We start from the raw sequence: 27,219 nt of genomic DNA on the forward strand, positions 1-27,219 counted from the left end.
AGCACCAGTATTGACTGTTACAACTCAGAATGTTGCCTGGAATGATGACATCACTGCTGACTGTTACATTAAAAATACATTTGCTCAGAGTACCAATAATGGCAAATATTGACTGTTGGAACTTAGAATGTTTCCTGGCACTATGACATCACACTGCACCGTTGTATTCCATCATCCAGGTGTCAGCCACATGACCGTCCCTCAAGGAAATAGCAACACCTTCAACAAACAATAATGTATTATGAGTGCACAGTCCACCTGCTGTTATGAGTCATTGTCTGGTGTAAGCATGCGTGTTTGTCCTGTCTGGGTGTCTGTGTCTACATCTGTCGTGTATGGAGCAGAAAGCCAAGACAGTCATAATGATGCATTGCATTTCTTATAATTCTTTGGTGATCCGACATCGGTGTGTGACAAAGTCTGTCATGAAATACACCTGTTTCACCATGTGCAGCCATCAATTTGTATCATTGCGACCGAAGGTCGCAGTATACCATGAGAAATGTCATAGCTTGTCTCCGTCTATCTGTCTGCTCAGTCAGTCAGTCCGTACACATTTTTACAGTCTATTGGTTCCCTTGTCACTGTGACATCACTCTGACATCATGCTCTGATGTCACTGTGACCTCACGCTCTGGCTTGATGTCCCTTCTATGCCCATATATTTTATAATGCCCATATATAGTCGCCAATGTGATGTCAGAACATGCCCATATATGGGCATTCCCAGATCCCACTTGCAAATGAATTACGTCCTTGTCCGTTCTATGCCCATATATGGCTATGCCCATATATGGAGATCCCTGTCCCAATGTCATCAATATTAAATGTATATATCCGCCTTCTGTCATTTAACTTTCCATTCTCGCAAAGATATACAGAAATAAATCGCATATATTGGACATAGTTCGAATGATGATCAATCATGATTAACATATTTTTAAGCTGTGATTAATCTGATTAAGGTTTGTAATCGTTTGACAGCTCTAATTTATTCATACCTTCCATCATACTATAACATTATTTTGACTTGAACGGCTTATCCTGTGACTTCATTTCCTCCCTTGAACAAAAACATTTCTGGGAAGAATATTATGGCAACAGCAGACAGGATGTAGTATTTGTATAGAGGTCTATCTGGGAGAATGAGTTAAAGACATCCTGTGTGTGTGTGGACTCATGGAATACTCATTTTAATTCTTAGTTTAGTCTTCCTCGGGTCACCATGACCTGGTATCTACCCAGGCTGGCCTGGGACGCTGCAAAGTTCTGTATTATATCAGTAGATTTTGCATTCTGGACTGTAACATACTGTACTGTGGAGACCGACATGATTTAACACCTCTTACTAATTGTCCACTCCTCTTTGGTGATTTTAACTTTCCTAAAAGGTTTTCAGTACGTTTTCAGTAGTTCAAATCAGTGGGCTGGGAGAGTGGACGGATCAAAGCACAAAATTATAAGCATATCAGGCGGGTGGTGTTCATTTTCCTGGTCATTCGGCCATCATGACCATTAACAAACAGACCATTTCTTTTCTTCAGATATGAGTGACAAAAACAATCACCCTGACCTTTCAATAACAAGCAAATTCCAAAACCTCCCCAAAACATGGGGGGGAAAAAAAGTTGAAAAACAGGATCTCTCTCTTCAGTATCAGATTAGAAAATGCCAACACGAAAAAGCGTATCACTCACTCCAGTATCAGATTAGTAAATGCAAACACAATTAAGTCTCCCTGAAAAATAAGCTAATCTACATTTACCCCAATAGAAAAGCAGTAATCAAAACTAAAGTAACAATCACATAAAACACCCAACCTATTCACATTTCCCTAGCACAAAGAGCTTTTGCACACCGTGTGTTGACCATTAGATTTACAGACCATCCGACCCCAACCAGGGGAAAACAGACCAGAGCCCAACACTATATGCTGCACTAGCCCACCATTAACATTCCAGCAGTGAAAACAGAAGGTTCCTGCTTCCTGGCCCCAGTAGGCTGTGGAATGTACCAGAATTACACCATTTCTGTAGGCCTGTCACTTTGACTCCATGTGTTCTTCATCCCTTCCTCGGAGGTCAACATCAAGTCAATCTAAAATCAACGACCAGTCCACATGAATGTCGTCAGTGCGGTATTACTGTGATGTTTAATGAAACATCTAAAATAAATCAAACATTGCATCTTGCTCAGGTAAAATGTGCCTTTCTCAACAAGTCAGGATGCATGTTGATGGACACATTGGCTTGGGGAGGTGATTGAACCATGACCTTTTGCTAGTAGACCAGCCCATTGAAACACTCTATGCAGTTCTCCACTAGCCTGACACTCAGCCTGAATTGACATTTCGTTTCACTCTATTATTCAGTCTGAACATGCTTCTATCCACCGCAGTTTCTGGGAAGGGCGTTGCCAAATAGACAGTCTTCTGCAACTGGTTCACCGCCTGACCAATCACAACATTGGCAAACAGATGACGTAGTTGTTATTGGTGTTATGCGGCTGGCTACAGTGCTTGCTACTTGCTAACCAAAGAAACAGGCAGAATAGGAGCGCTACAAACTAGTAATCAAACACAACATAACATGTCTGCTACTGACGTTTCATAGAGAGATCGATACGATCGCATATTACTGCGATGGCGACGCAATGTTTGTTTGGGAAAGTGTGGTACGGTCAGACGGTGGCGTGTAATCGCACATGAGTTCTGGGAAAACCCCACCCATGCTGATCACAACTCACAAGCCCCGACGTCGCAACACTGATTCGCCAGACGGATTTCCAAACGAGCTAAACCTCTTCAATGAGAGCACGTCCAGACATCTGAATCACCAGAACAATCTTTTAAAGGGGCATGGATAGCGATTCAGGGTCTGTAACCAGGCTAGTTCTCCACTGCAATTAGACTCACTTCTTCTCAACCCGTGGGTCGGGACCCCCAGGAGAGATCCCCAGCCACCAGGAGAGATCCCCACATGATTTTGGGGGTAGTCCCCAAGAGTTCAGTGAAGTGACAATTTATGGACCATTTTGATACCTGGAAAAAAGACCATTTCTGCATCAAAATTAATCCACAAAGAAATTGTCAAATAATATAAGAAAGAAGTTTATGAAAATAGCTCACAATGACTCGCCACCCATTATGATTATTTTGGCGGGTCACGGCCAGGAAAGGTTAAGAACCACTGCCCTCGCCTCGACGACCTTGCAGGCTTATGCAAAGGCTAAAATGTAACTTAGATAGCATGTTATATACAGTAGGCAGATGCCAGGTAATTTGTAGACCTGGCGTCCTATAGTCTAAAGTGTGTATACTGTAGCATCAATGTACAAATGATTGTTTTTTTTTGTATAATATATTATACTGTTTAGACTAATAATAGCTAGGTTCTTGTTTTACATATGATCCAAGATTACGATGTCTATGCATTTGGTGCATTACCTCGTGTTTTCCTTGCTTACTGTAAATCACTCTGGATTATGAGTGTCTGCTAAGACTAAATTGCAATTAGACCGTATAATTTGCATGTGAAACTATAGCATCCATTTAATTAGAGTTATGTTAGTCATTGAAAGTTGTCTTTTTATAGCACTATATCGAGCCATCAAGCCATGGCTCTCAGCCTCATTTTAGCAACAGATGTTTGTGTGATGGTGTGAGATATGTGGAGGTTGTTAGGTCTGTTTTACAAACCCTGTCTGCAACTGCTCACACCGTGTGTGCAGAGCCCACCAAAAATAAGTTTGAAATGTTGCACACTTAGTGTAGTCGTTATGTTCATCACCCAAAATGTCAATCCTGACACCACTACTGGTGCTCAGTCTCTGTTTTGGGAGGTAAAACTTGCTTTTCAGTTTAAAATGTGTTGAGTTCTTTGTACTCAGTGTTTCTGTTCAGTGGGTACTCAATGTTTCTCAACCCAGTGAGCCCGGAAACTTAAGTCGTCCTGAAAGGGTGGAAGAGCTATTCAAAAAGGAGCACTGTCTGGAACGCTGCAGGAACACCCTAGATTTTGGAAAAGCTCATTTCAAAATGAGGCAAACACTGAGTCTGAACTTCACTTCTCCATAACAACTGGGGGGTGAGTGTTAAAACTGTTAGGGCTTAATCACAAGGTGTAGCTGTTTATACCCACGTTTAACCCCAGTAACACAATAATCAGCAGTATTGCACGCACGGACAGACATACAGTACACACATGGCCCCACACAAAGCGAAATGCTATTTTAAGAAGCTAAATCAACACTCCACATTTGATTATAAACATACTGTATTCGTTCAGGGCAGCATAGTCTATACGATCACTAAAATACATGTTGCCATATACAAATTGAATCCCATTATTATACTTAATTAGTTGACTGATGAAGTGTTGTACATGGAATGGAAGGATGAGCAGTGAAGTTCTCTCTCAGCTCACACACACACACACACACACACACACACACACACACACACACACACACACACTTTTATAATTATCTTAATTAGGCTAAAGGTAAGCTTTACACAGTGTTAGTGCTTTTATATTGCTTGCAGCACCGCTCTAGAAGTTGACTGAGATGACTACCTCCCTTTATGAATTCTATACTAGCCTGTTTGCAGCAAGGCAAAGAAGGGTTTTGCCGTCATCCGTGCATCAAGCTCCATAGTAACCAAAAGATAACTGATTGGTCAGTAGGTGGTACTATATGTTGATCAGTTGTGTGCATTAAGCTACCGTGACGACGTAAGCAGCTAACAACCGACTTGTAGAACTTGAAACCCAGAATATGGGTTACACCTCAACAATTCCGTCTAATAAACAAGCTTTTTTACTGTATGACATTTGTTTAAAATGCTGGATGGCGTGGATGCGCTTGACAACGTGCACTTTGAATGCAAGCTGAACGAAATGAACAATGCAACAATATTACAACTTCACTCTAGAGTCCACCAATTGACTTCGGTCTGAAAGCACATAAGAACTTTATTAGATCCATTGGAAGGGTTCAACGATATAATTTGCCACTGTCAGAGTTGTGGAGTGGACAATGTCTTCCACTTGATTTAGAATTATTTCTAGGGGCGCATGCTGGCCTACTGGTCCAGGCGCATAGTATCGGCATTGCCACATAGGCATGGATGTCCGACGGTGTTGCAGGTTCGATTCCCGATCAGGACGACCTGTGTCACTCACCATCTCTCCCCCCATTTCCTGTCAGTCCACTGTCCTATCAATAAAGGCATAAAAGCCCCAAATTATTTTTTCTATTTCTAAATAGTTATCACTCCTGCCTCTTAACTCTCAGCAAATACATATTATTTTGGGGATCCTAGGCATTAACCCATTTAGGCCTGAACACATTATGACGCAATATTTTATGCTTTAAATATAAAAGAAATAGCAGATATACAAGCTCACAGCGCGGCACCGAGTGCCGCGCTGCGAGCTTGTAGATCTGCTATTTTTGAAAAAGTAGTGAAAATGTGTGCAAATCTTTGAATATATGCATTTTCAAAGCGAACGTCTGTAACTCAAATTATGCTTCTGGGTGGTCCTTGGAAGTAAATATGTTGAATGGGGGTCCGTGGCCAAATACATATCATTTTGGGGGTCCTTCACATAAAAAAGTTTGAGAACCAATGACATAGTAGTGTCTCAAGAACAAACTAACTGAGCTCCAGTTAAGTGAAAAGGACCTTTTCTTTGACCATGGCTGGCCAGATTGCTGACATAGAAACATAGGTTTTTTTTCCAAAAATCTTAGAAGGATTCAAAAGACACTTATAGAATCGGGTCAAAATTACAATTTTCACGAATTTTCAAAAATAGCAGATCTACAAGCTCGCAGCACGGCACTCGGTGCCGCGTTGTGAGCTTGTATATCTGCTATTTTTGTTATATTTAAAGCATAAAATATTGCGTCATAATGTGTTTAGGCCTAAATGGGTTAAAAAGTTTGAGAACAGTTTCCTCATGTATGACAAGGGTTTGAATCTTGCGGCAAGGTAACATGGTAATGGTGTTGGTGGGGTGGGTTCTTAGGGCCAACTCAAATCACAGCGGGCTCTTTTGTTAAACAGTGGTCAAAGGCTGCTTGTTTAGGCAAGGCAGCAGCAGCACGCTCATTGCATCACAGCATGTCAAAAGAAACACGTACATTTTAATTGCAGTGTAATGGTAAACTGTTGAGAGCATTGGTGGTGGGAGGACAAATAGGGGAAAAAAATAGAAAAGGAAGGTAAGTTAGGAAAATGAGACGAGGGTGACAGAAAGGAGGAGGAGAGCTACTACTACATCATCTATAGGAGGCAGTCCCAGGGAGGAGGAGAGTTGAAATATGGCAGCTGTTAGGATCTGTTAATATGAACATGTACTGTATGGATGGGGTGGGTGTGTGTGTGTGTGTGTGTGGGGGGGGGGGGGGGGGGGGGAGAGAGAGAGAGAGAGAGGTGGGGGTGAAGTGGAGTGGTAAATGACTTTTTCAGAGGGGAGAGAGCATAAGAGTCTGTTACATAACTGAACATCTGAGATCATTTGCTTTTTGAACGAACCCCCTAACCCAGTTCCATAGGCTTTCCTAAATTTCCTTTCTCATATACGGCTGCTTGCCATTTAATCCCACAACGCGCACACACACACACACACACACACACACACACACACACACACACACACACACACACACACACACACACACACACACACACACACACACACACACACACACACACACACACACACACACACACACACACACACACACACACACACACACACACACACACACAGGGTTCCCTTTTTTTAAATGGCTTGCCATTCAGTACAGTAGTCAGACAGAAAGCCTTGTGTGCATACAAACTGGACAGCTGGAATCACTCCCCTGCTGCAGCAGATGCAAGCCCCATCGACATGCACTTGAGTTACTCTCTTAGTGTAAAGCTTTGTATGTCGAAGAACCATGCATGTTGTTCACTGAAAATAACCAATTTTCAAGTGAAAAAACTGATTATCAGTTCAACAGTGATGCAATGTCATGTTTCCCACTTGGAAATCGGTTATTTCTTGATGGAATATAAGTAAATCATGCAGCTCAATGGTAGACTATACCCTCTGGGGCATTAGCTGAATGACAACAACGTAAATCAAATGCATAAAGCACAAAGAGTTGAAGAGAGGGTGAGACGGTGTGTGAGTGTGAGTGTGAGTGTGATTGTGTGTGTGTGTGTGTGTGTGTGTGTGTGTGTGCGCGCGTGTGCGTGTGCGTGTGTGTACGAGAGAGACAGACAGACAGATAAAGAGTACACAGTCGAGAGAGGACTTGTGCATGACAGGAGCATCGGACAATCTTTCCTAACACGCGGCAGACAGAAGCCCTCAGTTGCTTAAAGAGAGAGAGAGCACAAGTCATTGCAAAACAAAACATTCATCTTTGAGCCAACTAGTTAGCAGGCTAATGATGAAAAGCAGGCATGGACGTGGTTAAACACGTTTTTTTTACTAGCCAAAATACTTGGGAAATGCTTGCGTCATTTATTTACATCGACCCCAACACCCCAAATAACTCCTCTTGTGGATGACGCACAAGGTGCAGCAAGCAGTGGTGTTTATATCGGTATAACAAGTATGATTGAATAAAGTGCAAAGTTGAGAGACAGAGGATTTGTGTGTCTGGGAAAAGGGGACAAGGTTTCCCACACATGTAGCAGAGGACTGAACCAACCCGTTTTGAGACGGACAGAACGGGTTCTTTCACACTTCAAATGGCAGCAGCAATGCAGAATAGGTAAAAATAAAAGAGGGAAAATAAAGGATCTAATTACTTGACCAGTTATTTATATGTTGTGTGTGTGTTCATGCCAATGTTCCCCTTGAAGAAGTTCTTTGTGGCTTCACAAAGCATCCAACCCACTTACCCATCCACTCCACTCTCCAGATTCTATTAGAGTTTATAATTCTAAGTGGTGCCTCGTTGTTTACTCTAGGCAGCCAAAATGGGCAGGCCATTGCTTGTATTCGACCTACACTTTAAACTGGGATGTGGAAGAATTCAATCACACAATCAGGGCCAGAAAGTGTTCATGCATTTGAACACATACAACAGCTGCGATGGTGGTCTCATCCTAAAGACACAAGCTGCACAACACTTCACAATTGTGAGCTTGTAGAATGTAGATGTAGATCTATTATTATTAAATTATTTTTTTAAAGAAATGTTGGGATGCCGGAGTGAAGTGAAATGCCTAAACTGTAAACTGTAAACTGAAGGTAGTTAAAGGAGAATTCTGGAATAGCCTTTTTATTACCTTAATCTGATGTTATCATATCCTAGGCTGTATATTCTTTTCCCCCATCGAGTCCACCGCAGCTCCGACTGCGCGTGGTCAATGCTAAATCACTTATTTGTATCACTCTGGCTCAAGGTTGCAGTCAAACAAGCAAAAGAAGTCCCAACACAGAGATTTACCCATCTCTGTTCTCAATCAGTACACTGCCTCTACCACCAAATGTCAGTCACTCTCACTTGTTGTGCGGGTGGCATTATGTAACACCGATAGTGAAGCATCCTTCCCTCCCTCTGTGGGACACACCTGAACGATAACTGTTTTCACAACGTTATCTCTCTGACTTGGAGATGATTATACTCGAGATAAAACGCTACATAATTCAACAGATTATATTTGACATTCTGGGATGAGAGTGTACCATCAGGTTTTCTGAATATCAGACATTTATGATGGCAGATGCCCACAAAGGCAACGCCACCAAGTTACTAACGATAATATAAGTCACTTTGTCAGTCGGTCTGTAAAACTTTTTCCGAACCGAAAGCTGGTCGTAGCATATAGTGGTTTAGTATCCGTTTCCCCAATGACCAAAAATGTTTTACTGTGGTGGGGAAGCTTGCACACAGGCAACCTTTTACTGGTACTGGTACTGGAGTCATAAACTGATATGATAGGAGACTGGCATACTGAGCTATCAAAGGAATGAAGGCTCATCACTTGAATCTTGCAAGTTCCAAACAGTTATTATGTAACATTTATGTACCAGTTATCAATGCCATTTCCTGTTTTGTTAGTGTGTGCTTTATCATGTGCATGGATCTGTGTATTTGTATTGCAAATGTGTATGTGATAAGACTTTGTGTGAGCACACAGCGGCTAGTGGCTGCCATCGTGGGAAGCCGTGCTGTTTGTTCCCTGCTGATGTCTTCTAAACTGATTTCGCGCCTTGTCGCAAAATGCAAGAGTCCGGTCAGCTCACCATAAACTACCTCGACGTCTATCAGCTAGTACTTGGCTCAGACTCCTAACCCTGTGACTCAATGCCTAATGACTCTTCCATTATTCATACTTACAGACACATCACATCACATATACACGTGGGGTGACTGGGGTCATGGAGTTGTATGCATTTACAAGTTCTGTTCCTTGCTGACATTTAGCCTCTGCTCGCTTTTACACTGCGTTTTTGGCGATTGATTCTTGTTGTAAACAGTCTGCCTTCACTACCAAATGAATCGCCCGTTTCAGCTTGACCCGTTCATTTTGAATCAATTAGAAAGTTACATTGTGTGATTAAACGTGTGTGCTTTCTAATAACGAGCAACTGCAAGTCAAAAGCCTGGCGACTCTGAGGCACTGTGTTTACTGACTCTACTCTGTCTGCGGACTCTGCGGTCAGTGAGAAGTTACAGGCACTTGCAGCGAATGTTTATTCTTCCTTGTATGGCGTTGTCACGTGGCAAATCACGGCTAATCTACAGGCCCAGAACGCGTTGCATCAGCGACGCATTGTGGACTTGTAGATCTGCTTGTGTTTGCACGCGGCACCGTCAAAGGTTTGAGGGGAGACTTCTCCCTTCTGTCTCACGAGACCAGCCGCCGCTTAACGTCACATGCAAGTCTCACAAGAACTGCGTCAGATTTTTTTTAACTAATCTTAATCTTTTGGTGGAACGTTGTTTTATTTTTATGTTCGAAGGAATACTCGAATATGGAATATGTTTTGTCAGATCTATAATAACACTGCCGATTCTCCTTCTACAGTATATACTCCCACTTAGAGTAAAGATATAGACTCCTAGACACTTATCCTGAGTGACATACTGTAAGCTGAGTGCAACTATATGAAGTAAGTTTCAATTCCTACATTACAAGTACAATCGTTAGTGAGGATTGCAGAGGTCAGAGTAGACCATAATAATCCTGTCAACAGATGTAACTAAATATTCCTGCGAGCCCAGAATCACAATTCCTGATCCCTGAGGGATAAAGGGAAAATAAAGTAGAGAAATGGGTGAGGGGAAAAAATTAAAATAAAATCTATGTTGAATGGTAGAATCCTACCCTAGCACAGCTAAACAATTCACCCATGTTAAAACAAGGTGGGGATATACTGCAGTAGCTGCATAGTATATAGTCTGGCTACGCCAGGCTAGTAGAATCCCCCCCGCTACACAACAAAATCCTGGCAAAAAGAATGTGCCCCAAGTGTGTGGTATGATACCACACACACACACACACACACACACACACACACACATGTGCACATTTTGAAAAGATAAGAAGGCAACATGAGTGGGCTTGTAGGTGCTGCACAGAGCAAAATGCTGACACTTTGCCTAGCTTTAGGCTATAGATCTTGTTTGACTCCATTCACCTCTCATTATCATCCATAGAACTTTATTGGCTTGCAAATAAAAGTCAGGGGTGTGTGCACGTGCGCGTGCACGTGTGTTAATTGTTGAAATAATGTGCTGTCAGGTTGCACCGTAGTGCTGGATTATGAAGACTTTTTGTGCGAGTCTGACACACAGAACACACAGTCTGTGTGCGCGCGTGTGCGTTGTATTCAGTGAGTCCATGTGTGCATCGGCAGCCATAGCCTGGTGAATCATACATATCCAATGGGTGTGTGTACAGGACACATAAATAATGGAGGCCTTTCCCAAGGCTCTTTGCCAGTTACATAAACGTGTTTAACCGTGTCCATGTACACTCATGCCAGTGTGTTTATGATAGAATAAAAGAGCGCAAAAGCTGTTTGGGTTCACTCGAAATTAGGGATGCCCCGATCAGGGTTTTTTTGCTCCCGATCCGATACCGATCAAATATTATTGCTTCCGATTCGATCCCGATCTTTCCCGATCCGATCTTTTGGCAAGGCATTAAGAAAAAAAAATTCTATTCATTCTATCACTTAGTGCAGCACTGAATCAACAAATTAAAAACAAAGCTTATGAGTAGTGTATAGTGATATAGGCCTACTAGTGCAGTGTTTCTCAATCATTGTGCAGCGGACCTTTGGTGTGGCCTTTGAAATTTGGCAGTGAAGTCACGATTTAAGGACTTTTAAAACCTGTTTAATACCTCAAAAAATAAAATAAAATAGACCATTACAGCATGAAAAATAATCAACAAACTATATAAAAACTGGTAAAACATTGGCCATTTTTAAAGTTGAAACAAAATAAGTTAAGAACCAATTAACCAGTCTGCTTTAAAAGTATGCAGTATAGCAGCTAGTTCAGTGGTTCTCAACCTTTTCAGGCCGTGACCCCCAAAATAATCATATTTTAACTGGGGACCCCCGACCCTGAAGAGTTGAGGAAGTATATTTTGTATAACACGGTTCTATTGTGAAAATAGCAGATCTACATGCTCACAACGCCTGGCAAAGCGAGGCGTTGTGAGCATGTAGATCGGCTATTTTCACAATCTGGCTTTAATATTTGACAATTTGGCCAATGTTTAATTTGTCATTTTAGAGGTATTAAAAAGTCCTTAATTTTTCACTTTCGAAATGTGCAGATACCCTCTATACACTTAAACTTTATGTTGATTTGTTTACTGTTGAGAGAGAAAACAATGTTGCACATTAAGTTAATCATCTGGGGACCCCCCCAAAATAATATGAGGACCCCCCTGGGGGTCCCGACCCACAGGTTGAGAACCACTGAGCTAGTTGACAGTGCAGAGACATAATTGCCTTCCTTTGATCCATTAGCAAGGGGCCAATTACTACTTATTGGCATCAGCTGCCAGCTGTACACAGAGTCTGACACAATCACCTTCCCTCTGCAGTGCTCTGTCTGTCTCATTTCTCCAAAAGCCCTTGAATATGATTGAAAATGATTAAGGATTACTGTGATTATGGTAAGCTTACATTTCATATCGCATTCACCTTACCTGTAACTTTCAGTACTCCCAGAAAATATTTTTTTGAAAAAAAAAAAAAAAAAAAAAAAAAAAAAATCTCGATTTTTTTTTCCCGATCTCCGATCTTATAAAAACGGCCATATCGGCGGCCGATCCGATCACGTGATCGGGATCGGGCAACCCTACTCGAAATCCTACAGCATCTCGTCTCCCAGTTGTTTAGAAAAGAGCACGTTTTGTTATGCAACCGTGGCGGCGGTGGGTGCGGGAGGACTGAACGCTGGATGTTCCCTCTATCAACCACAGTGGAGAGAACTATTTTAAAATGTTTTAAGAAGGCACTCATATAAAGAGTTAATAAGGAGTAATAATAGGGGAGAGAGCCAGGAAAAATTGAAAAAGTCAGAAACTGTTGAAAGAGGAGGAGGGGAGTGGCAGAGAATGGATGGATCTACAGCTTTTGCCCTGGCAAAGCTGTCCAGGGACAGATCATCGGCTTTGCCCCAGCTGTGTTTGGACTGTTGTAGAACACATGGCGCACCCCGCCATCCCTCCTCGGTCCCCCACTCTCATTCTACCCCCACTTTGCCGCCCAACCCCCCCACAAACACACACCACCCGTCTCCTGCTCTCTCTCCTCGTCTATAAATCTCTACATCTCATTCCTCCCTTCCCTCCATCTTCCCCCTCCCCTGCCTGCTGAGAGAGTGTACCGGGGCCTGTGCTGTTGGCAGCCGTCCATGTAGTTACATAACATTGCCGCCAACCACACACGCTTACTGCTATAGGGCTATGGCTAGCATGGTCTAGACATCCACACGTTTAGCCACTGCAGAATTTAGTTCTTTTTGGATCCTAGACGATATGAATGCAGCAATTTCAGCTGTTGAAATAAAATCGAGTTCTCAGCTGTCTGAAGATGCGATCTTGCGATTATTATTATTTATTTTTTAATTGCTTAGACATGCCAAATTGGTTCCACTGTGTGACATTAACTCATACAGTGCCAGGCGACTTTTAGAGCAACTTTCTCACTATGGGCTTCCCTGCCAAGCGACTTTGGGCGACTTTTACTTAGAAAAAAAACAAAAAAAAAATTTTTTTTCAAAAAAAAAAAAATATCAAACATGGCAGCCATCTTTGTTTACATTTTAGGAAAACATAATGGCTATTATCTCAAGAATGCCTGAACGGATTTCCAATCTTTTTTTTTTGTTTGAAAGCTGTGAACAGCCTGCACAAACATGGTGCATGATCTGTGCATGGGTGTGCATGATCTGTGCACTACAAATTACATGGAAGTCTATGGAGAGGGCTGGCACTAATGCCACTCGAGGGCATTTTTAATTGGCAGTAAGTGAGTTAAAGAAGGATTTTGTCTGCGGTAGAAAAGCAACTTAAATGCATGATAAATGCGACAATGCTATTACATAATATTGACATGCTAGACTGATGTGTCATCAATATAAAAAATACTATCAAAATATGACCTTGTGATATATAGTTGTACACTACACAATATGCATGGAAGCAATATCACACTTGTGTTTCAGATAGTAAATAAGATTACAGTGGCCATTAATGTACTGCAACGGTACAAATGGCTTTTAGCACAGATAATAGGGAAGAACTGCTCTTCTGCATAAATGGAAACAAAACATTAACAAGAAGTACACATTTACAGTTAACTAGTGGATAAAGACTGTATAGAAATCACAGTGGTGGCAAGTCTATCTCTTTGTGACAGCCTGGATGGCCCAGACACCTCGGATAGCCCCAGGCAGAATCCTCATAAAGATGCACAGAACAGTGGGTATTTATCGAGGTAAAAGGTCTCTGACACATATTATTAATAAATGACCCATTCAAAAAAAGATATGTATAAATTATGCTTATTTCAAAAGATTTTAAAGTAAAAAATCATCAATTGTAAATCAGAAAAAAGAAATAGTAAAAATGGGTCTTCAAATATACCCCGGTGGCCGTTATAAAATATCCCTAATAATATTGTCTGTTTAATATATCCCTAATAAAGCCTATGTTGAAACACTTTTTTGTAATCAACGGACTGTCAAATACCGACAGCAGCATCGTTTGTCCAGGAGATTATTGGTATTCCAGTGATGACCAAGGCCAATCATAGACCAGTACTCAATTGTCACCGGTTGTTGGTACCCATTTATAAAATCCCTCCCGAAAAGGGTCTCAGAAGGCATACTTTGTTTGCATGTCTGTCTATTCTGGAACAATCTGTTCTGAGTCATTTGCTGCGAATCTACAGCAGCTTCAGCAAGACCAGACAACATTCCCTGTCACTCCCTCCGTCCCTCTGCAGCCATTCAACTAGACACTGTCAGTCCCTGACCCCACCCCAAGTCCAGGCCTGTGGGCCCTCAGGGAGCGGTGGCTCCTTCCTGAAGAGCCCCATGCACCAACGCCCCCCATCTAGTTAGTACAACTGTCAGTCAGTAAACAGACCAGACACAGTTGTAGACAGTCAACTTGGGACACAGCTAACTAACCAGAAAGAGTTGTTGTATCGTGAGAATGCTGTTTCAGAACTTCCGGATTATCTGGTTACCTTCATTCCTGCAGAAGTTATTTTCTTTTTTGCAAAAGTTGCAAGCTATGCTAGTACTACTACATGAAGCACATACCAGTGAAAGTGTGTTCTTTCATCTCTTTCCGGATTCTTGGCTCGATAAGAGGCCAGATAATAATGATGATGATGATGATTATGATGATGATGAATACTGCTGTGGCAGTGAAAGGGGAAGAACGTTGTTTGGATTTTCCGGTGCTCAATTGGTCTTGAGATTAGAGGCTGCCTGTAAAACTTTAACATGACACCTTTAAAAGCAATAAATGCTTCTCTATTTTAACACAGATGAGAGCAGGCTCTCTCACACACCATGAATACAAAGTAATATGAGTGCAGCTCCGACTTGCATACATGTGTGCCAATGTACATGTGTGCCAATGTACATGTGTGCCAACATATACACTAAATCAGACATGTGAGGCATCTACGACTTAACGTACAGACTTAAATGGCAATACAGGCATGCAAACGTTCACGCGAACACACACAGAGTTAAGCAACAGGAAGTATAACAACACTAGAGGTTATAGTATTATTGACCTACGCAATGTGCTCAGTCAGAAACACATGGCTTACAGGTGATCAAGTCAGTTACAACATCATTTCTCAACACACTAGGCATCAATCTGTAAGGAATTTTACCTGAAGTTACTATCCTATCCCTCTGTACCATGCTGTTTTAACGTCAACCTCCTCGCTGCTTTAAGTGATCCATGCTAAATCCATCAGGAGAAAAGAATAGTAGTTGGTGAAGAAGTCCAGTCTCCCTGCAGCAGTTGTACTCCACAAGTTACGATGGACTGCTGCTGCACCTATCCTTGGTCATGACGGCTGGCAAGTGAGTGCTCGCCCGGGTGAAGTGGGCGTGTGCAGGTCTGCGTGGTTGAGTGTGACCTGTCCTGAGGCTACACCTTCTCACACCCACTTCCTTCAAAACACTTTTTTTTTAGAAAACTGTTGAGGGTTACTTCTTTGCAGCCATTGCCTTCTTTCTCGGTTAAGTCACTCACAAACCAAAAGTGAGAAGGAAAATGACAAGCTGGTACAGAGGCACATTCCTCCAGTCCTCACCTTCTGGCCTCCTCCAGATCTAGCAACACACACTCTTCCATTCTATTCTTCTGTTTTCTCTCGCTCTTTTCCCCTCTGGCTCTCAGAGAAGTTATGCAATACGACCTCCCCCCCACCGTCTCCTCCCCCTCCTCAATTTCTCCTCCTCCTCCTTTCTTATAATTCTTTTTCTTCTGTTGCTGCGGCCTGGTGCACTCCCGCCCGACCCACCCACGTTAAAACGTAGTGCTCATCTGTCCCAAAGTTGATCTGGTCTCTCTGGTGAAGAAGAAAAGTACTACGAGTCTTGTACCAAGGCTCACTTATCCAAACAGTGGGCTGGTCCTGGCCTGCACTCGTCTCATGTGAGCGTGAGTCTATAACTTGAAATGTGCATTCACTCCCATGCAAAGCTCTCATGTACACTTGCGCAGTCACTGAGATTCTTGCGTACAAGCCAAGGGCATGTGAGCACACACACACACACACACGCACGCGCAAAAACTGGGGTGCCATTACATGAGCCATTACAATCACAACTTTGCCACACAACCCCATGCAATTTAATTGGAGAAAGCCACCGTAGCAGCCTTGTTCAGGGGCCCACCTGGAACACCTTCCATTTTGCAACCTCTTGCAATTTGGTCAACAGCCTATCATCAACACCATTATTTACAACTTTACAAGTGTAACTCTTTTGCCGTTAACTGCACTGCCATTTCCAAAAGGAAACAATCTATACATAGATGATACTGCATGCATACTTGTTTTTCCTCACACAACTATCTAGTACCTTGATGTAACCAGGAGATTGCGTAACCTTGTTGTGAGGCCAGATTGAGATGAGTGATAGTGGGAAGCTAAGATTTTTCATTTTACACCCACAGGTAGGCTACAACTTAAAATTCACCAGCCACACTAGCCATCTTGCCAGCTAACTATGCAAGATGTTATCCTCAGTATCTGGCTGGTGGCTTGTGGTACTTTCCCACCCAGGATATTACAAAAGGACTGATATGCTGGTATTATATCATCATGCTGTCTGACTGGTACATCACAAATGCGTACACATCATTCTCTTGTACTCTTTAAAGCACCTCCATGTCAAGATTAGCCAGAGGATTCCTGCAGCAACATGCCTGCGAGAATGACATGTGTGTAAGGAATAGGCTAGTGCGAGTTGGGGATGGGGTTGTTTAAGGCTGGGGAGTGGTGGCCTCAGGCTGTGTTATGTGTGCGTCTAAAAGAAGGGGTGATAGGCACTAGTCTGTAACTCTGCTTATTGTACTATAAGGCTATGGCTAATCACCCAAAACTTGCCTCTGTCTGTAATTCAAATGTTTCAGTTTTTCGTTATACAAGTTACTGGGTAGATTACTACTATAGCGCTATACAGTGCTCCTAGGTGGCAAAACATTAACCAGATCAACCACGCCTCACCTTGGCCTGTAGAAAACAGGAAGGCCAACGCCCATCACAGAACAATGGCCAACACTGCTCTGTAATGGCAAGGTGGACATGTGTGCCTGCTGACAAGTTGCTTGGCAGTGCAGTGGTCCCTTGTAAAAAAGTACCCTTTTGTGCAGTTAACTTCCACCTATGCTGTTCTAGTGTGTGTCATCATGCATATACCAAACAAAGATGAGTGCTTTCCAAGCAAAAGGCATTTCCAAACAAACCATTTTAAGGTAGCAAAGTAGCAGCAATAATTTAGCAAGCTTTTTTAAAGATATTTTAGGGCTTTTCAGTATTCATATGCTGTGACATGTTGTGAACTTGTGAGCTTATAGAAGGGCTATTGTCGGTGCGCGACACCCATGCACAACTAAGTATAACTCAGGCATTATTAAACCAAACAGTAGTGAGACAGGAAGAAGTCGATGGAAAGGGGGACATCTGGGACATGTCCGGAGTTGGTTTTGAACTCATGTCCTCATGATCACAAGGAGCATATATTGCCAGTGTGCGAACTGGTAGAGCAACCATGTGCCCCTAAGTTAACAATCATGGAGGTAAAAGATGGACTTCAATTAGTCCCCCCAGGAATCTGCGATTCCGCGATCGCGGAATAACAGAATTCACGACGGCGGCAGAACGGCACAATGCCAGCGCGGCGGCGGAGTGGCGCGGGACAGTGGCGCGGCAATAAAACTTAATGTCTGCATAATATTAACTATCAAGCCACGGAATCAAGAATTGCTGTCTGCAGAATCAGGATTGTTCTCCGTGGAATCAAGACTTTTTCTCTGCAGATTCCTGGGTGGACTATTCAATGATGTATATATTCTTAGGCATGCAACCTTAAGTACACTCACCCAGATGCATGTGTGAGTATGTAGAGATATGTTGTATGCACAGATATGCTGCATGAAGCCTAATTTAATCAGATCACTCAATCCGGAGTTCTGGACAATGGTGCATTTTTCAGGTCTCGGTGGAGAGCTAAGCCGTGATGATGGATGAGGGAGCTACAAACACATCTGACATTTTCAACTTCTGTTTCTTAGACAAGTGAGTTCTTTCCCCCACTTCTGTTCTTCCTCAAATTATGTAATATGTTCCCTATGGGCAGCGTTTAACTTGGAGGAATTCATGTCAGCCAGTGTCTGAATCTGTTATGCTGCATTCACACTGGCAGCTACAAATATACAGGCTACCATACCTTTTCCAACGTGGAAGCCAACGACAAAAGATACAATGATACATCCGACATTTATAGCAAAAGCTACAATACTACAAAAAAAGTTGAGATGGTTTCAACTTCAGCCACAAAGATACAAAGCTACACATATGCTGAGTAGCTTTGTAACTTTTGTGTCTGCCAGTTAACACAGCATTATACTGTTGTCTGTAATTTGGACAGGACACCGTTTCAACTAAGACTGTACCACCACTTGAAGTGGCTTTACCACTGGAGGAACGCTTGACAATTGTTAGCATTTGAGATGAACAAGTCCTTGTAGTGTGTATGGACAACCACTGGTTGGCATCATGACATCTGTGTGAGCAGAGGGTAATCTACTGATGAAGTCCATTTTATGTAAACAGATTGAAAAAATCAAACCTCGGTTCGAAGTGGAGCGGTGAATCTGAGTAGCTATACCCTGTGTGTGTGTGTGTGTGTGTGTGTGTGTGTGTGCGTGTGCGTGTGTGTGTGTGTTGCGTGCGCGTGTGAGTGAGTGGTGAGTGTGCCTGGCCTGCACAAAACAGCGCCCCTCCTTTAACTAGTGTGTTGTGTGTGGCCACTCAAGGTATTGCCAGGCTACAGACGGACGGACACGGCCAGCCAGCCAGCCACCCACATACCCACGGACATACCTGTTTATTGGGAGCGCTTTCACCGCTCCAAAAACAACTAATACTTTTAGCAATTCATACAGACATTCTATGTCAGCATTATGTTATGAGTGCATAATAAACCGTGTAATGTTCAAGAATACATTTTTTGCATGAAACATGATACAGTGGTGTACAACATTAATTTGGCATTTCAACTCTTTGCAACCAGGGTGAAAGGGTTGCAAGGGAAAAAAGGACGAGTGACAAATACAGAGTGAGAGAAAAGAATGAGAGAGACAGAGAGAGAGAGAGACAGTGAGAGTGCGTGTGTGTGTGTGTGTGTGTGTGTGTGTGTGTGTGTGTGTGTGTGTGTATGTGTGTGTGTGTGTGTGTGTGTGTGTGTGTGTGTGCGTGCGTGTGTGTGTGTGTGCGCATGTGCGTGTGTGTTAACTTGTGAGTAAACAGATAGCAAGTTGATGTTCAGTGTCCTCTCACCATTCTTCCTCTCCCGCAGTGGCAGCAGGTTGGGGGCGGGCTGAAGGGAAAGTTCCTGCAGCTCATTGGTCACTGCCTCGCTCTGAGGGCTGGGGGCGGAGCCCGTCGCCGGTCCAGCGACCTCCATGCCACTGCCGGGACATGGCTCCACCCCCTTCTGTGGGTCCAGTGTTGCCAGGGTGACAGAGAGACCTGCGGCGCAAAATAAAAGTAAACAAACAGGAAAGGAAAGCAGAAAACAGTTTTCTATTCAGAATCAGATTAATCTCATCTATAAATGCATGGATCTCTGTCTATCAGTGTGCCTTTCCATACATAGCTCAAGAACCATACAAAGGATTCAGTCTTGGCGTGTATATCGCAGTTGTTTACGATGCCAAGTGGGAAGTAGGTTGGATCAGCGACTATTCCGAAATATCTAACATATAATTTTCCGAATGTCTGTCTGTCTGTCTGAGTGTCTGTCTGAAACCGCGTTTCTCCTCAGTGGCTGGAGCAATTGATCTGAAATCGCATCACCATCAGCATATGAACACACCTGACATAACTGTGAAGCCCGTTTGTCACTTTCACAAATCGTATGCTGTATAATTGCATTTTTATGGTGTATCTATATCTATTTAGCCTACAGTACCTTTTGTGACCACACGTTAAGGGAGGGGCGCTGTTGTTCAGGCCATGCACAATCACACACAAACCCACACACACACACACACACGGGGGGGGGGGGGGGGGGAGTGTGTGTGTGTGTGCAGGCAGGCGGGCGGGCGGGCGGGGGGGGGGGTTGGTTCTGGCCCTGTTACAGATGTTGTCCAAAATCATGCAGATCGATACACAGTATCTCTGTAGCCGTTAAATGGAACGGGTATTTCTTACATTGATGCTCCTACATATTAGCATGCAAGCACCAGTTAAAGTTACTTTCCATCCCTCATACTGTGTGCACAGTGCACATCCCATAATCCACACACTGCACATCATTTCGGAGCTCATATCTTTGAACGGGTAAGGGCTAGTTATCTATAAATCCACAAATCTCTGTAGTCTGTATCTGTCCGTCTGTGTTTCTTTAATGTCCATACTTGGAGATCCCTGATCATAGACTGGTTTCGAAGTACTATGATAATGGGTACTGCACTAAGTACTCTGACAACAGGCACTCTGACAAATGGGTGTGTCAGATGGACACCAGTGATCAACACCAGGACCCCGATGTTTTAGACTAACTGACACAGATCACAATAGTTACACAGCGATATCCAATAGTCATTTGGATGATGCCGATAGTTTTCCACCTATGCATGCAGCAATTTTACTTTAACAGTGTGATAACTCAAACCATCAAATAACCCTTTAACTGCATGCCCGTCCGTCTCTTTTTTTTTTTTACTTGACTACAACATCTGGACTCAGGAATTATGCAAATAGGGAATGCATGCCCCACCTTGTTATGCAATTCCCGTTATACCCATTGTCAGAGTACCCGTTCGTTGTAATCGTCAGTCTGTGTCCATTTGGAATAATCCTTGGCAGTCAGTGGTAAACTATAACTTTTAAAACAGTTTGTACTGCGGGCTACCATCTGATGTCTTTCAGTGGAATAAGAATAACCGATCTCCATACTGAACCTTTATTGACACAACTACTGCTCAGTGCATTAGCATCTTTGATTAGGTTATTTATACTGCAAGTAGCTGCAGACCTTAATAACTTGATAAAAAGTTAAAGTTATGTCCCACTGTGAATGAGTCCATTTTTGGCCAGCAGAGCCCCAGAGACAGAACATGATGTTATTGCCACTAGTGGAAGGCTAGAAATCTTCTATGCCTCCTGTTCTAACTTGCCAACTCATCTCCTCCCTCGCTCCATCTCTGGTTTTATCTCTTTCACTCTCCTTGCAACACCCCCCACCATTGCCCCATCTCCTTTCTGTCAATTCTTTCCTTGCTGCAGACACGCCTATGACTTTCAGGTCAGGAGACACTGAGCGGAGCAAAGGAGGGTGTGAGGACAAAAAAGGAGAAAGAAAGAGTGCAAGATAGATACAGAGATAGAGAGATCTGGTACCTGGAGCGCTTGAGCACGTTACAGCACGTCAAGACAGTCAGCAAGAGAATACTGAATGTCTCTTGTGCAATTATGGAACTCTCAGAGACACTCAAGCACATGTGAACACACACACGGGGTGTAAGAATGCAGGACTGTAGGCTAAAGAAAAATGTACATGTTGGTGGTTTTAACAACTTTTGTCTGTCTGCGAGTCAGTGCGAGACAGACTACGGTTTCCTTTTTTGAGTGCCTGTCCATCGTGGATAGTGGTTGAGAAACACATCCTAGGCTAGCACTCAATATTATGACAGCTTCACACTGAGTTTCGCCCTTCCCTACACAAATCCGGTTTATTTTGTATCGAGTTTAACAATTCAAAACACGTTTCCTTGAAGGCCTTGACCAGTTTCATTTCAGAGACGGACTGGACAGGCCCTGGGCCGGTTTTGACAGCAGGCAGGTAATGGCTGTTTACAAAAGGCAGTGATGTCCTCCTCGCCGCTTCTGCAGCACTGTTGACGATCCTCTGCGCAAATGTGTGTTTTGTGCCTACAGGGGCGCCGGCCAGGGGGAAACGAGACAAGTGTTGTCTGACTGCCGTTGTGACGCGCTCTCCATTATCAAAACCCAGTGTAAGCTTTACTTAGGGTATGCTGTCCTGTGATTGTGCTGCAACTCCCCTTTTTACAACTCCCCCTTTCTTTAGCTGTTTGGAGGCCAACACCATGTAGTTCCTCTCAGATCCTCTCTGTCTGCAGAAGGTCCAAACAACCTTGCTGGATGTTTTGAGATTACAGTTACAAACTTGTAATTATTAAATATTATATAGAAAACGAGTAAAAATAAGTTATTTATATTTTCTATGGTTTTTCATTATGTGTATACACACAGTATATCAACACATTTTATTTTTTACTAACATATGTGAAGGAAGTGGTGTATAAATGATTCGATACTTCCATTAAATCAATAATAACCTCAGGTCCCCAGGACCCACAGGCAAAATTAGTGGTTTTATTAATGTACAATATTAAAATGCATCTGGGAAAGGGGCATCTGAGAATTTGTTTGATTATTTATTTCAGCGGTTGGTTAACTGAAGTCCTATTCGCATGGGATTAGTATTACCTGGGGACCTCTGGTAATTTAGAAATTACCCCATGGCGTGTGTGTTTTGTGTCGGCGCAGTCACACCGGATAAGCGAAGTCTATATTCGACATGCACATGCATTGTGGTTCAGCCCGTTTTTTTCCCCTGTCCATATACAGTATGTTCTACATGGACCCACATTGTGTCTTCGGAATAATATATCAAATCAATTTGGGATCCACAAGAACGCTTTCTGAGTTTTTCACAAACCATTGAAAAGTCCTAGAATATTCGGTGTCGCTTCAATTTGCTCGCAGGTACCCCAAAGGATGCACATGGGTGTCCTGGAGTTGGATCCACAACGATCCACGTCAAAGATAGCCGCTTCCGCGTTGAGCTTGCGCCCAGCCCCTATCTTCAACGTGTCAGGTGACCTTCCGGTTACCCCGGAAATAATTGGTGATCCATAAGCTAGAGAACAGTGCCATCCAGCATCAAAATAAGGATAGGTTGTAAAAATTGGTGGCTGCCTGGACCATTGGCAATAAGTCGTCACACGGCAGTAAATGAGTTAAACAACTGATCCTTGTATCAGAGGAATTGGAGACTGCCAGAACGTCCAAGGTAGGCAAGCAGCACAAACCATCTCCCAGATTATGAGACCGATAGGCAGGTTGCATATTGCCTCCCTGGCCCTGGGCAACAACAAACGCATGAAATTACGTGCATGGGTTCAAATGTGTGCGTAAATCGAGTCTGGAAAGCTCTGATTAGACTATTGTCAATTGCACAATGCAGCCAAAACAGGAAGGCGAGTGTGTGATCGTATGTGTGTGACCCTCACGTGCACTTTCATGCGCATGCTGTAAACTAGGCACACAAAGGTTGGTATATCCACTTATAGTACATAATTGTCCCGGTGTCAGACAGATAGAAAGACTTTATTTACCATAAGGATGGCTATCTTATTATGTGCTGCAGGCCGTATGAATAGTTGACAAATCCAGAGAGGAATTAGTGAGTTATCTTCTAAATCAGCCCATTAACGCATGATGTGTGTCTTATGTGTGTTCATTCTTCAAGAAGACTTTGTCCATCGTTTTCTTATGGATGGCAGCGTGGCAAAAAACAAGCTAACTAAATTGATAGGCAGCGTTGGCAGGGATGTACTGTGTCTAACATGTTTAGCTAATGTATTGCCTCCACTTATGCAACGCCCACTGAAAACATCATAAGGTTTACAAACAGAAAAGGGACCTATTATTTCTGCCTAATATGAGAATAATAATATCAACAATAAACTGATTGTCTTGTGAAAACATACTTGTTTGTTTAGTCACAGAATCAACATCAGCATGACATCAGCCCTCAGCCAATACTCTAGCATCCTCACTAATGTAATTTATAAATAAGCAGGGAGAGATTCAACTCTGTAGTCAACCATTTAGCTTCATGGGTTAATTTCAGCATAATTACATTAAACCTGGACATGAAAGACTTCAGACAGAGTTGTACAAGCCGAGAGAAGCCTTGCTGAGGTACACACAGGCAATCTCCATTCAGAGGGACAGAGAAACAAGGAAATGAAATGAGGTTGCAAAAATGGGAAATAACACAGCAGTGAGATTCCCAGGCAACACAATGCGGTAGTCTGTAAATCAATAACAGAAGGTCACAGTGCTGCAGCATGTCAAATTGTGACACAAAACTCAATTGGGTATCAGTGACATGAAAATGTGTAAGTAGCCTACTACACTGCTGTCATAATGCTACATTTTTATGTGCTGGAATTCAGCCAATACATTGACAAATGACATTAGCTAATGCGCTGCTATTCAAAGCATGTTGACAAATGTGCTCTGCAGTCATGCAGCACAGGTGATGCGGCAGGAAGATAAAGTACACTAGTAAGGCCTAAAGACACAGCATGTGATACGTGCTTGTCACGGATGGTACACACACACACACACACACACACACACACGTCACACACGTCACACACCACAGTCAAATTTCTCACAAGTCTTCTGCTGAGGTTCTAGACTACATGGGACGACTGCAAAATCTTTATCCACTGCATTTAAAAAAGACAAAAAGATGAAGGTCTTGATAGTGAGATATGCCTGTTTCCATAAGAGGAACTATGCTCCCAACAGATTACAGTAATCACTGCAATTACAGACCAGCAGGATATCAAGTTCTCAAACAGTTATTAACCACATAAACCACAGGCTCCTTTGCAGGTATACTTGTTTCATCATCAGTTTTTAATTTCATCCTCCTTGCCTGTAGCAACCATGTCCAACAGGGATAATGTTGAAACATGCAGAGTGCATTGTACTGCTCTGCCACAATACAGGAGGGAGGGAGGGACACCGTGTTCTCTCGTATTCATTCCTCTGTGCACGCCTACACTAGTCTTACAGTTATATTTGCAACACGATCACACAGGTACACACACGTACGTACACACTCTCTCTCTCTCTCTCTCTCTCTCTCTGCCTGTCTCTCATCAAGGCTGGCTTAAAGGGAAGAATGACAATGATTTTGGTGGAATGTACATGTTAAGTACAGTGGGTTCACACAGCATAGATTTTGTTCATTTGAGCTAATCCACTGATAAAAAGCCCCAAAAAGTACTACTACACACCAGAAAAAAGAAAATGAAAAAAAAAAAAAGAGTAGACAGGTTAGCTGCTCAATACAATGCAACAAATCTGTTTCCTTTAGACCAGTAAAAAAGTAATATGATGGCCTCGATAGTGTGACAGTGAGAGAGAGAGGGAATAATAACTGAGGCTTGTTGCTTACCTGTGCTACTAAATCCTTGAGGGGCGTTTTCCCATTTCAGCAGGACTGAGCTGAAAGGATGAGAAAAGAACAGGGTTTAAGCTTTGATTAAGCCGAGACCAGGGCCAGGCTAAATCTTTCACTACCAGATTGTGGCTCCACTCTGATACGTAGTAAGACTATATTTTCTTTTCGTCAGTGCATCGGTGGCAGGGACATTTTCCGTGGAATAGGAGCATGGCATTGATAATTTGGACTCGACAAATCGGAGGCCTTGTCACAGATGTCACGGGGCAGCTGCCTTTACAGCTGTCACTGGCCAAAATAGACAGTCTGGCTGGCTATTGTTAGCTAATCTGGGTGGGAAGGGAGAGCAACTCAACTCACCCGTGTTGTCAAACGCTAAGATAAAAGTGGGGGTCTTCTACTGTTCTACACAGACAAAACACATTCGATGCTAGCTTGTGTGGTATAACATAATCTTCCACGCTTGCTAGATCTGAAAGCAGGAGCACATCCCCAGCCGCACAGACACACACACACACACACACACACACACACACACACTGACAGTACCAGACAGTTAGCTATGGCGTTAGCTTGCTGTTGCTGTGCTAACCAGCAATGCTAGCTGAATACCAACACAGTGCCTGTCTGTCACGCCCGCGGACTTTGTTGATGATTTATTTGTTTTATCTTTTAGGTTTGACACCGTACAGCTAACATGGGAAAGGCCTAGCTCTTTCGAGCGACGACGCGGTAAATATATTATAATATTAACGCATGGCTCGCTTACTTCTCATGGTCGCTATATGATGATGTTGTTGTTGTTGTTAACGAGGATAGATGGCACCAGCGTCACTCACGCCAGCCTCAAACATTCGGAGCTAAACCACTTCCGAATCACAAAGGAAACTTTGACCGGAAATCCCTCCTCCTCTTCCAAAACAAGTGAACTTATTTTTGCCGTTGGTCGTCTTTGTAAGGCACTTCATGGTTCCCAAACACAGGGGACTCGAGACCCATTTGTGGGTCGCAGACACATTTTTATGGGTCCTTTATTTTTTTGTTTCCTACATCCATCCATCCATCTTCAAGTTCAACCACTTAAAACAGTTCCAACTGTGATTTCCAGTGTTCCCTATCCCTATTTCAAAACTGTTTCAAGAATTAGGCTACAATGATTTTTTGAAGTAATTTAATTTAAATAAATACAAATCTAAGAAATTCCATAAATTAGAAAACAGATGTCTAAGTAGTGAAAATAGCTGATCTACAAACTTGTTGTGTGCTTGTTCTCCTGTTTTCACTAGTTTGGCGTTTGGGTACCGCGAAAATGTCAAATTTCTCTTTTGGGTCTTGACCTTGAGTCCCTTCTGTTCATAACGATTTACCACATTATCAGCATTTCATTCCTTCACAATGAACATATCCTATGTTTAAAATACGAGTATCATAATAGATTCTGATAATATCCAAGAATTTACTGGATGTCAAAGAATGGGCCTATTGTTTATTTTACTATTGAAGTCACACGTAAGTTTAAAAATAGAATACAAATTATTACAATACATTGAGTAGTCTACTAGGCCCATTTCAACACCTCCGCCCGTGATTTCTTGTAACACTTGAAGCACTTGTAAAATGTGCCTAACAAGTATGTTAATGGCCAAAACGTACCCTACACTCGTATATGACATAGCCCTATCTTGC

General features: G+C 42.7%; 1 protein-coding gene across 2 annotated transcripts in view; it reads right to left on the minus strand.

The window, feature by feature from the left end:
- Positions 1-26,409, minus strand: part of mrtfab (myocardin related transcription factor Ab) — a 56,620-nt gene extending 30,211 nt beyond the window's left edge. For both annotated transcript variants that reach the window (XM_080747667.1, XM_080747666.1), the window contains exons 1-3: positions 26,303-26,409; positions 25,528-25,577; positions 19,578-19,769 (exon numbers count right to left, since the gene is read on the minus strand). In XM_080747667.1, coding sequence (XP_080603793.1) covers positions 19,578-19,704 — 127 coding nt within the window. In that variant the 5' untranslated portion in view covers positions 19,705-19,769; positions 25,528-25,577; positions 26,303-26,409. The remainder of the gene's footprint in view (positions 1-19,577; positions 19,770-25,527; positions 25,578-26,302) is intronic.
- Between the last annotated feature and the right edge of the window lie 810 nt (positions 26,410-27,219).

This window comes from Nannobrachium achirus (assembly GCF_963921795.1).
Source record: "Nannobrachium achirus genome assembly, chromosome: 18".
Taxonomy (NCBI): domain Eukaryota; kingdom Metazoa; phylum Chordata; class Actinopteri; order Myctophiformes; family Myctophidae; genus Nannobrachium; species Nannobrachium achirus.